This window comes from Centroberyx gerrardi, chromosome 11, assembly GCF_048128805.1.
Source record: "Centroberyx gerrardi isolate f3 chromosome 11, fCenGer3.hap1.cur.20231027, whole genome shotgun sequence".
Classification (NCBI taxonomy): Eukaryota; Metazoa; Chordata; class Actinopteri; order Beryciformes; family Berycidae; genus Centroberyx; species Centroberyx gerrardi.
In genome coordinates, this window is record NC_136007.1 from 11,573,996 (window position 1) to 11,591,380 (window position 17,385).

The 17,385-nt window shown below is 38.5% G+C and overlaps 2 protein-coding genes across 2 annotated transcripts; both read right to left on the bottom strand.

Annotated features, from left to right (window-relative positions):
• Positions 1 to 1,932: 1,932 nt before the first annotated feature.
• Positions 1,933 to 6,595, bottom strand: crcp (calcitonin gene-related peptide-receptor component protein). The gene is made up of 6 exons (XM_071894729.2): positions 6,564 to 6,595; positions 6,305 to 6,341; positions 6,091 to 6,189; positions 4,741 to 4,835; positions 3,927 to 3,984; positions 1,933 to 2,673 (listed from the first exon to the last, which is right to left on the bottom strand). Exons 1-6 carry the CDS (start codon positions 6,569 to 6,571, stop codon positions 2,527 to 2,529), a joined length of 444 nt encoding a protein of 147 aa, XP_071750830.1. The 5' UTR covers positions 6,572 to 6,595; the 3' UTR covers positions 1,933 to 2,526.
• An 883-nt stretch (positions 6,596 to 7,478) lies between these two features.
• LOC139925326 (serine protease FAM111A-like) lies at positions 7,479 to 12,616 on the bottom strand. Its single transcript, XM_078286395.1, has 4 exons — positions 12,440 to 12,616; positions 10,285 to 10,399; positions 10,041 to 10,094; positions 7,479 to 9,666 (listed from the first exon to the last, which is right to left on the bottom strand). The coding sequence occupies exons 2-4, from the start codon at positions 10,330 to 10,332 to the stop codon at positions 7,819 to 7,821; spliced, it is 1,950 nt and encodes a 649-aa protein (XP_078142521.1). The 5' UTR covers positions 10,333 to 10,399; positions 12,440 to 12,616; the 3' UTR covers positions 7,479 to 7,818.
• Positions 12,617 to 17,385: the final 4,769 nt, after the last annotated feature.

A 17,385-nucleotide genomic window follows, 5' to 3' on the forward strand; every position in this document is an offset into this window, starting at 1 on the left:
AACCAGTAGGCTTTTAGAACAATTTGACTTGAGTAACAATCTTGTGGGCTGGATTCTTGACTTTTTAACTAATAGGACACAAAGAGTGAGGGTAAATGGAATTCTGTCTGACCAAGTTTGCTCCTCAACTGGCTCACAAGGATGTGTGCTTTCGCCCCTATTATTTATCCTCTACACAAATATGTGTCAGAGCAGGTGTGAAAATAGGACCATCTTAAAGTATGCAGATGACTCTGTTATTGTTAGTCGGCTCCAGGACAATGAGACCAGCCACGGCCCGGTCATCGACGACTTTGTCAAGTGGTGTGAGGAGTCCTATCTTCAGTTAAACATATCTAAGAAAAAAGACATGATAATTGATTTTAGAAGACATGCCCACACACATGAAGTCACATCCATTAAGGGTCAGACAGTGGAATGTGTGCAATTTTACAAATATCTTGGGACTCAAAACTGAACTTTGAAGCAAATTATGAAGCTGTGTGCAAAAAGGGGCACCAGCGTTTGTTTTGTTTGAGGAAACTGTTCTATTACCACATTGACAAAACCATGATGACCTTATTCTACCGTGCTTTCACTGAATCGATTTTTATCTTTTTCTTTGGTGTCATGGTTTGGAAACCTATCTTTAAAGAACAGAAACTCTCTGAATCAGATTGTTAAATGGTCTAGTAGGCTGATTGGTGAGTCACAGCTTAACCCAGCGTCCCTGCACACCAGACAGTTACAGCGGATAACTGGCTCGATTTTAAATGATGACTCGCACCCTTTGCAGAGTGAATTTCAGCTTCTTCCTTCTGGACGAAGGTTTATAATCCCAAAGTGCAGAACAAAGCGGTATAAAAATAGCTTTGTTCCAGCAGCCATCACTCAGATGAACAAGTCATAGCAACATTGCACAGATGATATAGAAGCAACGTTTACTTATTTATTTAATTATTTATTTTATCTTTTAGTTTTAGTGGTTTAGTGATGATTGGAACTTTGAGTACTTTTATTATGTTTGTCTACTGTCTGTGTTGTTTCCAAAATGTGTGTCAAGATGGATGACTCTCTACTGCAAACCAAATCTACCTACAGGTACAAATAAAGTAACCTGAACCTGAACCTACTCCATGTCCACTTCATGATGGTCTAACATGGTGGATGTACGTTTATTATTTATTTATTGCCACAGTGCGTTAGAGGCATCAGTGCTTTTCTGTCTTTCTGTTGCATTTAAAGCACAATGACCTGGAGAATGATGCAGAGGTGCATTGAAGGAGAGTTTTCTTTTCTCCTTGGTGCAGCTGAACGCAACATCGCCATCTTCTGATTCTGAGAGCACAGGTCTGATTTAACACCAGCTACAGTAAACCTATAAACCAGCAGTCCCTACTTTATATGCTCTTTTTTAACACTTAACACCATTTAGACAAACATTTGGGAAGCCTGCAGCCTTATCGAAAAATAACGTTTGTGGTGTAAATTACTCTGCCTGCCATCTCACTGTAGTATCCAGCAGTAGCAGACACATTCCAGCATTTTTGTTTATTTTCTCACAGGAGGAAAATGTGTGTCACCTGTAGCAATGAATTTGAGACAACTACCACCTCTTGGTCCCTCTCTGTCATTACATATCCACCCTAATAATACCATCTAACCTTCTGGTAGTGTGGTACCAAGTGGACGCCGATTTAATTGTACGATTGACTAAATGTACAGGTTGTGAAATCATACAGCAGCAAAAACCCTTATTTCTATTTACATTGGCTGAAACTGACAAACTAACATTAACACAGAAACCAAAAATAAACCGCATTAAAAGCTGACATTGCTTTTTTATAAACACTATTTGATGTGAAATTTGAGTTTAAACCCAAAAAAGACCAATTGTGGTTCCCCATCCCAAAACGTATGCTTCTGAAATAACGTTCATGATTTATTTGAAACTGGATGCAGGTACACATACAGGCACAATTAATCAACTTCAAACAGGCTTCTTTAATCTCTAGTCTATGCAACTCAGGTCCAGTCTGAGTCACAAGTTGTCATGTTGAAATTATGAAACTGAAATTAGCACTTGCATGGACAGCATGAACTTCCAATGTTGCTTAACTGTATTGGCATAAACCTATTACAGCTCCAAACTCCTTTTTTTTTTTTAACTTCTCACTGGTTTATGATGTACGTAGATTTTGATGAACACAACTGAAATAATCTGTTGATCTTCCTCCATTCATTGAATTGAATCACCTTAATGTTCATTTCACGGAGGGAAGAAATGATGTAATCCAGAGGTCCAGAGGTAATGAGGTCCATCCATCCATTGCTTTCTTTCAAAGTCATAGTTCCCATCTGCAGCCACTGCCAGGCAGCCATTTAGCATCCGTCCTGAAAGCATTTGGTTCAACTCAAACAGTAATGAAACATGGCACAAGTAAAAGCAACGCATCTGTTCATATGTTTGACCTCCACTCCAGTTCTCCACCCTCGACTTAAAGGAGTCTTTGGCTCTAGAGAGTTTTGGTCGGGTCTGGTTCTGTGTCACGACTGGTCAGTGGCTTCATCCATCTCTGCGTCTGCTGAAGCTGCGTTTTCTTGCTCTGGGTCACCAGGGAGGATGTCTGCGACCGTCTGGATGAGCTCCTCAATCTGCTCCTCTGACAGCCGCTCCTCACTCTCCTCTACCATCTGAACACAGACAGAAATGCTATATGAAGTAGGGATCCAGTATCTGGTGTCGCAAAGCTTGGAACACTAAAGAACTTGTGACTGTGTTAAAGAGATTTATCTGTAAATTGGTCAACAGTCAAACATCTCTAGAGGATGAACAACCAGATTATTACTTTCACACAGATTGCTCAAAATTTGTTACACATTTTGTTTAGATTTTTTTTTCTACAGAAGTAAACAGCATAAGTGCATTATTTTAAAGCTGCACTAGGCAACTTCGCACATTGGTTGATTCAAATGGCAGCAAGAGGTAATTTTTGAAAAGTCTGAAATTCAATACCCAGAAATCCTGTAACATAACGTCAGTAAACTGTACAGTATGCTCATCTTTACCAACCCAGCTGGTCTGTGATGCTTTATATCAGAGGAGACAGAGGCAGGGAAGAAAGAGGCAAAAGATCTAACACCGGTGAGTCCAGTTTTCTCTGGACGGAGTGCTGCTCACTGCTGTTTTTCATTTGGGCAAATAGAGGAAAACTACAGGCTCTCAGTTAGTGGGGATGGGACGCTCTTCTCTGTTGCAGCCCCACTTTGTGATTTAGGTGGATAAGGCAGGTGCATTTTTTACAAAAAAAAAAAGGTAAGTGCAGCTTTAAGACCCTCTCCTAAAATTCTGATCCTGGTCTTGATGATGGATTAGGTGTCTACAAGCCCCCAATGCTACATGGCCTGGGAGGAGCAGCTTTACATGTCCATGTTCCAGTGTGAGTTGCATTTCTTTGACAGCATTAGTAACGTAGCTTCAGACATTTCTGACGCCACATCAGTGAGTGGCTTTGACATTCACTTCCCTGTTCATTAAAATTTCCCTATTTTGAATGACGACTGGTTTCTGAGATCATGGAATCAATGGAGCTATGTACAGCCCACAGTGGCAATGCAAAACAAGGTAAAACCCCACCACTACAGGTTGTATGGGTTACTAGAGGTCTTGTTTACCTTTTGTTTTGGAATGGTTTATCACATTCAATTGGTCAAAAAATAGCATAGAGTAGACCCATCTTACAAGTTGTAACTAATGGAAAAATAAATTACAGATTAATCACTAAGTCTCAGGTATAAGCAAATAAATTATATGACACTCTGGGTCAGCTGGTACAATTCATAGAGCCACCACGGAAATGTACTCACACATACTGAATGAGATGTGGCACAGTGAGATAACAAGTATAATGAATAACAATGAATGACAGTGATGGAAAAACACTCACTAGTTGGATCTCCACTGCTGTCTGTGGCCGGTGGTTCAGCAGCTGTAGCTTTTCTGCCCTGATGAAATTGGGGGGGAAAAGAAAAAAGATTGTGTTATCATTGTGTGTATATTTGAGAGAAAACAGTGTGTATGAGACTTTGTCAGATCTCCCTCACTTGATTGTTGCCAACAAACAGAAAGTGTGGAACATGTTATTTTCTTCTGTCCTCATACAAGATAGAAAGACAAAGACTACAAGAAGTCCTGCTGGGGCCGGATTCATGAAATATTCTTAAGAAGAAATTTCTTCTTAAATGCCTTATTTTATCTTAACTTCAAACTTAGGAAGAAATTTAAGAAAATATTAATTCACTAAAAAGTATCTTAAGAACTTTCGTAACTTTTTTCACATTTATTTAAGAATAAATACAAGAAGAGATCAAATTCTTGAAAAAAAAAAAAAAAAACACCGTAAATTTTATCCTAAATATCTTCTTAACTTTACAAATGGTGGACAGTCTTCTTAAACGCTGAAGGTAATCTCAACTATTGAGCCTATAGACCAAACATTGTAATTTAAAAAGGAATTAAGAACACCACATATGTGGTTGTGCCTTGTTTATCTGTATTCCCAGAATTGTGTGAAAAATGTTATATAACTTTTTTCCACACAGTTCTGGGAATACCATACATACTAGCATTTTAAAATTCCTACAACAAACAGGATTTATAAGTAGAATTTAAGGATGCTATTATTTTGTAACAGTTGGTGGTGGAGGAGAAGAAGAGGAAGAAGAAGAAGAAGAAGAAGAAGAAGAAGAAGATCTCCTCACTTTGTGAGTTTGTGAGGCATCATAGTGGTGAGGAATTCCTTGACTATCTCAGGACTCTGTCGGCTGCAGGGCGTCTTCGACAGGTGCTTCAGCGTCTGTGTGGAAATGCAGAGGAGACATTTTTATCCTATTAAAACGATATTACATTGAAAAGTCCTACATATTTTGTTTTCTTTAACATATTAAATTGATAATTCTACATTGAGACTTGAGACTTGACTTGAGACTCGGGATGGGACAATAACCAGTATTATTATATATCATGGTAAAAAAAAACAAAACAGTAGCAGTTATGACACCGCCACTAATTTTTATTACTGTGACCACCAATAACCGTGACTCTCATCATCATCTCATCATTATTAATGTTTTAATTTTCCCAAAAGGAAAAGCCCTCTAATAAACTGTTATATTCACATTGCTGACTAAGTTAAAGTGTATGCAGGTCAGTAGCAGTTTGAGACTCATTTGACTTTATTTATTTTAGATGCTGTTATTTGGATTTTTATTTGAGTTGTTTAAGACAATCCTTATAGTTTCTATAAGCCACACCAGCATTTTATATATATATATATATATATATATATATATTTTTTTTTTTTTTAAGAAAAAAAGTCAAATGTCTTGTGATTGATATTGTAGTGGCAATCGAACAACAAAAAAAGGCCACTTGAGGGAGTTTGAAGGCATTTCCAACGCGTGGTGGTGCAAAAAATTAGGTCTGCCATGGGAGTATGTGTTTGACACTTTATTTACATACATGTAGGTTTAAACCTACAAAAGCCGGGTGCACTGAATGAGTGATATAAAAACGAGCTCGATATGAAACAAAACAAAACAACACGACAGGACCAAAAAAGCACAGGCGCCCACACACGGTTGAAAAACTGTGTGGCTTCCTCAGTTCCTAATTCCCTGCAGCTGATCACCTGTGACTCCCCTATGTAGGCTATGTGACTACTGTGATTACCTGCCTATGCCCTCTAGTGCACAGGTGAAGTAGCAACAACAACATTTACACAACTTACCACAAACAACATATAGCACACATCAAAATTGGCTACAATAGATATGATAAATGAGTTTTTAAGTAATTGAAGTATATTACAGTACTGTTGTTGTTGTTTTTTTAATCTTTCTAATAATTAGCAAGATAATATCGTGTATCAAGATTATTTTTGTCAAGATAATCGTACTATGAAAGTTTCATATTGGCACAGGCCTATTGAGACTTGACTTGGTAATCTTGAGACTTGAGGCTTGTGCTTTCAAGGCTCGAGACAGACTTGGGACTCGAGCAAAGCTGCCTCGGTTTAAGTCAGTGAAGAGAAGGAGAGGATGTGTCCAGACCTCGTACATGATGGTGTTGAGGTTCTGCTGCCCGGTGCTGTGCTTGTTCTTCCCGCTGTCCTTCCTCTGCTCCTTCAGGTCGGTCAGGAGTTTGAACACCTGAGAGACACAGACAGAAAAACACTGAGTGACACAATATTATTTTAATCAAAAGACTGGACAGGGCAAAAAGCTAAAGGGATACGAGATTTTAAAAAAAAACACAATACGTTACCTCGTAGTTACTGAGCATAGCGGCATTAGCATTTTTCCTGAGAAGTAAACAAATGAGAAACAGTTTGTTTATATGGGTGACGTTAAATTTGGCCCTGAGATACGTTGACGAAGTTTAACTAACGTTAAAGTGATCGACCAGGAAGTGTTGTGGTACCGCTAACCGTAATGTTGTTAGTAGTTGTAATAAGCACTATAAAGTTCCCGATAGATTATAAAATGTGACAAAATTTGAACCACAAATTAGTTGAAATTCTTACACTTCCATTTCGCCTGCTGCTGCTCCACTGTGGTCCGTCACACAAGTGTCCGTGTAGAAAATGTGGACCAGGTCATTGGTTCCGCTAGCGTCACTGGAGAGAAACTATTCACTAGCATTCAGCAGTTCAGTCAGCAAAACCTGACTATGAATTTCAGTAAAAGTTTGAGTCTTACTGATGTTAGGGCAGTGGTTGCAGTAGTAGGTACTTAGCTCTTTCCTAGGCAAAGATTTGGCTTTCTTGAGGGAGTCGTTGAGAAGAGAAGCCTTGTTTGTCTCTGTTTGAACCTGTTTATAATGTTAGATGTTTTTTCACTGGACTCTTCATCCTCATCAGGGCGCTGGCACTGCAGCTGTCAAAGAGGGACACAGACCCCCAAGTCCAATATATTTCATGCTTTTTGATGTGATGGAGGGTTTGTAAGACACTGGATGTCCTTCACTGGATGTCTCACTCAATGTCCATTTTTGGATTTAAGATGTCCAAAGATCTCTGAAATTCCTCTTATATGCTAATTTGATGCCATGTGTCTGGATTCAGGGTGTCAGAGTGTCTATTTTCAAGATGACAGATTGAGAGTTAATCAAACCTCTATTCTGACCTGTTTTGACCTCTGAAAATTTGTTACCAACTCATGTGCTTACATTTATATTGTTGCTGATGAGAGCAAAAAATACAACTGAACAACATACAGAAACAAACAAAAGCCAAATACTGTAAAGATTTGCTTTATTGAATACCAGTTAATCACCATTATCTTGTACATATGAACTTCTCTGGTGTATATTTTTGATATTTACAGCCATTCATGTATTGTTTAAATATGTAATAATGTATTTACTGCTTGGTCTAAAACTGGGGTATACATTGCTAAACAGATCCTGGACTATATCAATCAATCAATCAATCAATCAATCAATCAATCAAACTTTATTTATATAGCACCTTTCAAACAAATCCAATGCAATTCAAAGTGCTTTATAAGCGATTGACAAAACGTTGGATGTTAAAAATGGTTTTAGAGACTAATACACACAACATTGAAATGACATCTATTGCTCAGTGGGTTGTATCACATCTCTCTCCCACCATGTAGTAGGTCTTTAACAACAAAAATATAGTGTAAAATGAATAAACATAATCTCTGTTACTGCTCACTGTATTCTTTGTCAGCAGTTCGCTCTGTCGCGCTCTCTGGGCAGACTAATTCATATATCCATCACTTATTCATATCCATGGGGACAGGTTCCTCTTTTTATGAGAAGAATTCAAAGAATGTCTTCAATCTCTTGTCATTTCGTACCTCCAAGTTGTCAGCTGCATTTTTAAAAGCTTTACAAAGCTTTACTCTTTTCTTCAAATTCTCCATCATTTGGTGTTTGATGTTTTTGGTGTTTAGATACTCACAAGTGAGGAATCCCCTCAGTACATCAAATTTTCCTGTTTCCACTATTTTGAGGATGATTTGTTCAATGATGAGTGACAAGGGATGGGCATACTCTATGACACTCTGGGTCTGGCCCTTTGCATTAGGGTAGGGATAACCCCCCGAATGCATTGCAACAACGTTGCAGTACTCATCAAAGACAGGTGAGCCAGATGAACAGTGATAAAAACATGTGTCATAACTCAGAACCCGTTTGTTATGCTTCACCGATTCCGCCATACTCTTAAAGAATGTGTCGGTAACAAGCTGAATGCACTCTTTATTTTCTTCGTAATGCTTCTCTACAGCCTGTTCGCGGTGATCAGGTGGAATAATGAAGCATGGATCTATCTTTTTCACACCACCCTCAGGATGCCCAATGATGCAAATTCCACCTCTTGGAGGATCAAATCCAAAGTGTTTTAGCAATCCATCAGGCAAAGCCTGGTCAGGACAAAGCTCCAACAAAGCCCAGTCACACAGATATCCTGAATCATCGTTTTGGTACTCAAAGGCAGCAACTTCAGTTTTCACTTGCACTGTCTCACATGAGTCAGTCTGCTCTAGACTTTCAAAAGAGAAAGCGACAGTCACGTTCTCCCTAAGTTGCCCTCTTTCTTGGTCATAAATGTTTTTAACTACATGGCCATTTGTGAGGACAAACTTGTCAAATAGGAGAAAGCCACTTCCTGCTGCACTCCCATTTATTCTCACCTGACAAACAGATTTACTGAGGTCCATCAGTCTCTTAACCGTTTTCACTTCTAAGCAAGTCTTAGTATTCTTTCCATACTCTACACGGAAGAGGTTTTGGACATCTGAAAGCTTAGGGACTTTCTGTTGAGTTTTCATTTGCTTAACCGAGACGCTCAACTGTGAAAGTAGGAGATTCAGCATCTTTTCAGAATTTGGTATTTGATGAAAAGGTGACGTTTCTGGAGTCATACTACTGTTTGGCATTGGACTCTCCTCTGTTGTCTGGGTATTCACTGACTCACTTGCTGTCGACTGCTGTGGAGGACCTTGGTTTCCATCAGCGCCAGATCTCTGAGGTTCATTTAGTAACTGTTTCTTTGATTGACAAGGTTTATTAAGCAAAATAACCTCAAAACTTTTACCATCAAGATCATCAACAATATTGGACATTTCAGTACCTCCTTCTTCGTTTAGCTCAGAGAGCACACAGTTTTTTTGGAATATTTCTTCATCTAAACGACCATCTCTTTGCAGAGCTTGCTTCACGGTTTCCCCTTTGTATGCATACACACTAATGTCCTTAACTTCATTTTTCAGTGCAGTGTTGCTCATGATGTCATTTATTATGCGTTTACCTCCCCTTGTTGCTACATGGAATGTTACTAGCTTGTCAGATGACACTTTTCTTTGGGGCTGAGCAGCTTCACCAAGTGGTTGCTCAGACTTCTTTGCAGCGCCTATATACATAACATTTAGAAGATCTTCTTTTTCAATTAAACAGCATGGAAAGTGGTTACTGATAGCTTTAGCGTTTCTTTTAATAACAAGCTCTTTCTCTTTGTTTTTTTCATGAATATCTTCAAACATTTCGCTTGTCCGCAGTGAGTTCTCCACAGTCCCTGCTTTACTGCAGGTAATTAGCATGGGCATCTGGTTTTTGTAGTGCCATTTAAAGGAATGGACTGTATGTACCTCCTTTTCCTGTGAATAGAAAACAATTAAGACATGTTTAATTCAATTACAGTACAATGCATTTTATTCAATCTCCCTTACAGCAATACCACAGTATACCACCCAGTATGCCACCCTCTTAATTCCATCCCGAAAGCAAGGCCAAATGAAAACACATATTGACACAAACTTACGAAAGTCTGTGAAAGACACTAACATTGATCTGCATGTACTCAAATGCTTGAAAATGATGTATTAAAAGGAAAAGAGCTAACAAACAAAAAAACAAACAGTTGTAACTTAAATGCTACAGAAAAGTGGATTAAGCAGAAGAATAGCTTTTTTGTGTATTGTATTGTATCTATATCTTTCTTTTGCTAATATAGCTATAAAGTATTACAAACCTTTGCATTAGGTTTTAAATGGGGAGACTGACTGCATTCTCCAGGCTCGCCATTCTGGAGACGATGGATAGAAATGTGATCAATAGAGATGTAATACAAAATGCATGCACAAGACTTTTGCCTGAGGTGTTATGTCATTCATTTTTGCTAATGTGCTTACAAGAGTCACATAGCTAACAGACAGGCCTACTGCTGATTGAGATAACTACAGCAAAATAGGTTTCGAATGAGAGAACATTTGTACCTTGACATTTTGCTCCATTGGTTCCTCTTTCTTCACCTCCTTGCTCATTTTGAGTGTGATATTCACATTTGACGGTCAATAATGTAGGTGATGTATAATAGGTGATGTATCTCACCTATGGTAAAGACAATGAAAATGGATTAGGCTGCTGACTCTGCCAGATACAATGTATAAATCTTTATCTATCTTGTCATATATGAGGCCACATTATGGGTTCCCAGATGAAATTACAAAAATGGCCCCATAAGAAAATGAGGTCACTGTAGTGCACTGCACTGCACTGCAATGCCAATTTTTGACAAAGAAAGAACTAGAGGCTATAATCTTTCAGGAAATGTCATTAATCTTCTTGTGTTGTAAACTAATCTGTTTGCATGCTAATCTGGCCACTGATGGTAGGTGTTGACCGAGAGGTGAAAGCAACTTGGCTTGTGCAAATAGCAAAATTATAAAACAGTTAATTCCGGTTGTAATTAATTGTTGTTGTAATTTGATTGGAACGGACGCATTCCATGTGCTGACATCAGAGGTGGAAAGTAACTAAGTACATTTACTCGAATACTGTACTTAAGTACCATTTTGAGGTACTTGTACTTTACTTGAGTATTACCATTTTATGCTACTTTATACATCTACTCCACTACATTTCAGAGGGAAATATTGTACTTTTTGCTCCACTACCTTTATTTGATAACTTAAGTTACTAGTTACTTTGCAGATTCAGATTATTAATACAAAATATAATCAACTAATAAATTGTGATGTATTATTATAAATTACTGTAAGATACCCAGCAGTATATAAAGTAGTGGAAATCAGCCCCACCTTTTCCAGCTGCAACATTAAAGTGATACTTACACATTAATGCATCAATAATTATAATTCAATAATATAATATATACTGTATTATTCTGAAATGGGCCAATCCCATTACTTTTACTAAAATAGTGTATCTTATTTGGTGACCTCACCATGGTGTGCCATAGCAAATCTCAAGTCGCAGAGAGTAGAGATAAAAGACAGCAATCAGCATCTCCGGTGGTGTGCATTAGTTAGTTAGTTTTGTAACAGGTTTATCAAGAAGTGTTGCAAAAATCAAGGCGCGCAGATTCAACACTTTGTGATGCAAGAGATCGCATTTGTGAAGTGTGAAGTTGCAATGGCCTATTTGAGAGGTTGTAATCACCGAGTTGTGGTTGTACTGGAAAATGAACTCAAGTAAACAGAAATTCAAATTCCGAACACGGGTGTGTGAATATTTTCTGAGTGAAAATTTCAACATATAAGTTCACATTTATTCTACAAGTTCTCACATCGTATTCTACAAATTCTCACATCAAGTCTACAGGCTCTCGGGTTTAATTAAAAACATAAATACTTTCATAGGCATCAGTGCTATTATTGTCCACTTTCCCTGATGATGAACATTTTGTTAGCAAAAACTGATATAGATTCACAATGGTAAAACAAATGTAGTAAATCTCATGGGTTCAACACAGCCTTTATATGTGGCATTTTTTGAAAAGGCCATTTATATTTTCCACATAAATTTTGGACTACACACCAAATGGTGTGTGAGGAGCATTCTGAAGTAACTGTGAACCAGTTGGAGCCCTGCTTCATTTTTTAGCAGTGAACAGGCGATGATTCATTACGTGAGAACATGGACAATAAACAGGTCTGAGCTCATTCCACTCATTCCACTTGGGTTTATCTCACGTAGGCTACGCCCTTTGCCAGTTTCATGATGTCTCCTCAATTGAACCCAGACTTTCTATGAAAGTGAAAATTAGAATAAATTAAACCCCAAAAAGCCTACTTGGCATTCGGTTGTCCCTCTAATTCCTAATTCCTACTTTTAATTCTTACAACATATCAAATCTAGACTTTGGACAGCAAGATACTAGCTGAATATGATTTCAGGCTTCTAGGCGATCTTAGGCCTGCTCCAAAGTTTGATAGGCAAAAGCTATTATATAGCACTCATAAAATACACTACCCAGTGTAGTATAGGCCTAATGTGTTTTCATCTATTTGGTATCGTCCTAAAATGAGCTAACACAGGCAAAATTTGTGAAGTTTTTCAGTTTCTGCTCAAATTGACAATTCCGCATCTGTTTTTATTCTAGTCCAGCGAATTGAAAATGGGACTTACCGTTTCAGCTTCAGCCCCGATTTGTCCACGGTGTAGGTAGTTGTATTTTCAGGCTTTTTTTGCAATTCAGATGTGGCACAGACTTAGGAGTAACAGTCTAACAGAGAAGTGGTGTCGTAGCCTTTTAATATTGTTCCCGCCTACAGGTTTTCACACCATTGGCGTCGTTAGGGTTCTTCTGAGCCTAGCCCCGAATATTGTTTGAGGAAACAAAAAAAAGTTTGCCAGGGCTTGACCAGCCCCCAGGCGTCAGATCTCAGCCTTGCTTCCAATTTGACATGGTGGCCAACGGTGGTACTGCAGCCTAAAATTCACCTGCGGCCCAAAAAGCTTTTTTCCCATAGACGGCCATTGTAAAAGACAGTCCTCTAAAACTGTTCAGAAGATACCTACGACACCACACAAGACCTTAAAACACTCTTTGAATTATGTATTTTTTAACCATGAAGGCCGATTTTTTTTTAAATCACTCAGAGCCGTATAAAACACTGTTTTTTGTGGGTGACGTCACCTCAGGGTACGAGCAAAGCACGCGCCTCTGAGCTCTGCATCAGGAACGAGCCTCCTGCTTCCGCTGCTGCTCCGTCTGTCAGCTGTGTTCGTACAGTCCGGCTTCGCTTTTATTAAAATGTTAAGTATTTTACATGAGTAGCCCACCGGTATATAATATGTACAGATAAGAACTGATCACCGAAAACGGAGGTTTGGGATTAGGTGTGTTTTCTGTGCTTGTTCATGTCACGGAGATGTAGACAGCAAGCTAACTGTATTAGCCTTGTTTTTAGCCTACTTGACGTGTATTCCACAGGTTTGTCTGGCGAACCCAACTAGTCATTCATCACTTTTGTATTTCGTTGTGAATGAACTTTATGTTCTTTTAATTTTTTAAAATAAACGATTTTAAATAACATGACCTGTACGCGATTTCTAATTCAGTTTCATGACAGTATTGTATGGTGCTGTATGGTTAACCTGCTTGCATAGTGAGTCTAGCTGCCAGTCAGAGTTGCACTGTGTTTCTAAACAGAAGTGTGTGGCTGCTGTGTAGGGAAGTGAACCAGGTTGACTTAGCTTTGACAGACTAATGATAAACTCTTGACTGTATGATGACATCTTGTCAAACTACCACAGCAAAGTGCTGTAAATGCTACAGGGCCAAGGATACAGGGCCAACTCATGATTTTCATTACATGGTTCTTCTAAGTAACTCAAATAAAAATAGCAAGGAACTGAAGCTGCATTTAAATGTCAGAATGTAAAGTCAAATTCATCAAGCATGACATGGGTTTGATCTTGTGTACTTTAGTCTATTGGTTCTGCAGGCTGTATCCAGCAGACAGCTGCAGGTAGGACTGTGTGAACATCAGGCAACACAACATGCATACTCATGAAGTTGGGTCTATGCTGTGCGGCTTCAGTCAAGCTTGGGAGAAATGTAAACATTATAAGATTGAATGAGCAGATATGCTTGGGGAAACCTGCCTAGTAATAACAAAAGTGATGACATCTTTATCTTTAATATAAACTTAAGACAACTTCTCACAATGGAATAGTGACGTGGAAATTAGAGTTGCAAGCAAACGACTTCTAGCAACTACTGGCTGAATACTTACTAATATGTATTAATATAAATATTAATATAATTATATAATACATTTAATTAATATATAAATATAATTAATTATACTATTAATATAAATATTAATTGTATTAATATAAATATGTATTAATATTATATTATTTAATATAATATTGACTGGTGAGTAATCAAAAGTTGACATCTAAAAAGTTTTAGATTTTAATTTTAGGAGATTCCTTCTCTCTGCTCGCCCCTCCCCCACCAAACCGTCCGTTCCACACTTCCAGCTGCAGCTGCACGCTCCCGACCTGCTCACTTGACGACGAGAGCGCGACTGGGCTCGCTAGCTCGCTCGTGGGCGCGCTACTCCTGGCGGGAATACGTAAGCAGACACTACTGCGCATGACCCGTGGGCCGCACATCACGGAAGTAAACCAGGAAGAGAATTTTTTTTTGGCGTATGCGCTGGGTGAGCAGCTTACGTTCAAATGAATGGGCGGCCATTTTTCCGTTCATCCTCCAGTTAATATAGAACCTCATTGGGCTTGACACATGGCTTGACACCGCTCGACTGTCGCTCCATAGAAACTCCGTGTGTGTTTGTGTGTTTGGCCAGTGTGTGTGAGAGAGACAGAGAGTTGGGTGACTGTGTGTAGGAGCCAGTCAGTGTCATGCATGTAGAGCTTGGTGTTCATTGGTCAGCGCTGAGTCACTCAAAGTGCAGCGGTACTTCACTTGTCAGACAAAATGGCATTTTCAGGTCGAGAGAGCAAAACAAACAATTAAATCTTCTCGGATTTTTCCGAAGGACACAACGTAAGAGAAATAGGCCTATACAGCATATATACATACATTTGTTAAACCAGCCTGTTCAAAAATCAATGTCAGCAGCAAAAGTGATGCAGAATGTGCGGTAGTAGAACTAGCTAGCTGGTTGTTCACGTACACGAAGGATACCCCCCTCCCTCCCTCTCCCGTTTGTTGCGGTAGCTTCTCACTCACTCACTCACTCACTCACTCATTCATTCAGACACACATATACATTCAGACGCACACGCACACACACACACACAAACCACCCCTGAACTTTGCATTATTTCCCTATCTGTGCCACTATAAAAAAAAAATTTGCAAAAAATATTAGCTTATTTTATTGAGCTTGTCTTCCTGCTGTAGCCCCATGACTTTGAGTTTGCAAATAGGTGACACAAAACAAACCTTAATTATTCAGAAACTATTTTTAGACTCAGGAGGTCACTGCATGCATAGTTTGGATGAATATAAAAGTGCAACATGAATGTTTGTGAAGCATGATAAAAACGTGACTGTGATGAAACAAAGAACTATAAAGATTGGGTTTCATTAGTCCAAGTCTGTTGCATGAATTGTTTTGATGCTGTGATGCTAAGTCATTAGAACATAATGTAATGAGTTGTTTGACAGTGACAACAAAAGTTACTTGATCTTTTAAGAGGCTAAATTAATGGTATTGCGATTAAATGAAACCCAGAACATATGTATATTTAAAGGGAATCAATGTTTAAAATATACATTTTGCATTAGGCAGGGTATGTTATTTTGAGCTTCATGTAAGATGATTTAATGGTTTTTCAGAGGGTAGCAAAGACACAGCAGATGAGCTACAGACTGAGGAGCCAGCAGGACATTTGAGGAGAGGACAGAAAACAGAGACAACAAGAAGAAAGGAGAGTCGACCAGAGAGAAAGGAACATACAGAGGTAGAGACAGGCAAGACACAGGGACATATGAGCCACATAAAATATATGCAGTCATGATGGTACTGTAAGGCGTTTTGGGTAAAAGCAGTAACCAACTAGCAAGTTAAGACCACCCACAGATGTTGTTTTGTTGTTTGTTTATACAAAAGATTTAGTTGATCTAGGCTCTCAGTATTCATCTCAAATTGCTCGAAAATTGTGTATTTACCTGTTGAAATTTTAAAAAAAATCTCCTGGGGGAGGATACCCCCCCCTACAAAGGCCTGGGCTAAGCCCCGAATGTCTTCAAATCCTAGATATGCCCCTGTTTCCCACCCACAATATATCTGTAGCTTTGCATTGCGCATGATTAGTGTGGCTTCTTTCATTTCCTTGTTTTGTACTGTATGATAGAAGCAAGTGAGAACATTTGTTATCACTGTACAATGATGTTACCAATGTAAAAAGGTCTAGTGTTACCATAGCTGGGAGGTCCACATCAGTGTTGACATCTTTTTGACTAAAAACATCTTTTTGACTCCATCATAGTTAGATGAACATGGCTTTGCTAACCCATTCACACAGCAACCTACCTACAGTCTGCCTCTCTCTCTCTCTCTCTCTCTCTCTCTCTCTCTCTCTCTCTCTCTCTCTCTCTCTCTCTCTCTCTCTCTGACATGAAAGCCAAGTCAATATGAAATTACACTGGCCTTAAACAAATGTGGATGAATTTGTCTATCACACCAAACACTAAGGCTCTTGAAAGGCTGAATACATTTTATTCATTTACACCAATATTTGATCTTTAAAGGCTTCTCTATCAATGAATCATTCAAAAGTTATGGCAGTATGTCTCAGGTGTGTGTGATTTTATGAAGTGTACCAATGAAAAATTATTACCTCTCAATTGATGAGAAAACCTTTACATCCAACTAGACTATCATGCAGGGTTTTGGTGAAACTATACAGGTGTATGCAAATGAGTGACCAGAGAATTACATTACACCAACTGTAATGACCAGCAATTGTCACTGACTTCTGACAGTAACAAAATGTCCTGTAATGTACCATAATTTGGTATGTAACCTATATGACATAGTATAGGATGTATATGATGTGTATATGTAGTATGTATATGACATGTACTGATGCTATGTAAAGCCCTTTGAGACATGCTCGTGATAAAGGGCTATATATATATATATATATATATATATATATAAACTACCAGTTTTAAAGGGAAATGCTTTGCCGTCCACCGTCCCTAAACTGCTATGACAGTTACTAGTTGTAGAGTTGTATTTATCTTTTGTGTATAATAAATTGCATGACATTCTGTGTTAACTGGTACATTTGTACCAAAGATTTGTATGAGACACATGTGGAACGGTAAAAATAACACCTGAGGGACACACACACTCACACACACGTTATATTGTATGTCCTTTATAGTATATGTACTTTATCTTGATCTGTAGGTGTCACCTGAGGGTTGTTGGTAACAAAGCACTCTGAAACTGTATTGTTATTGCACAGTATGCATTTTATTTTAATAGGTGATTCCACTTTTACCATGTGATTTACCACTTTGACCATTGTGTGCTGTGACTTGAAATAAGGGTTGTCTGCTATAAGTGTTTTTTAAGATA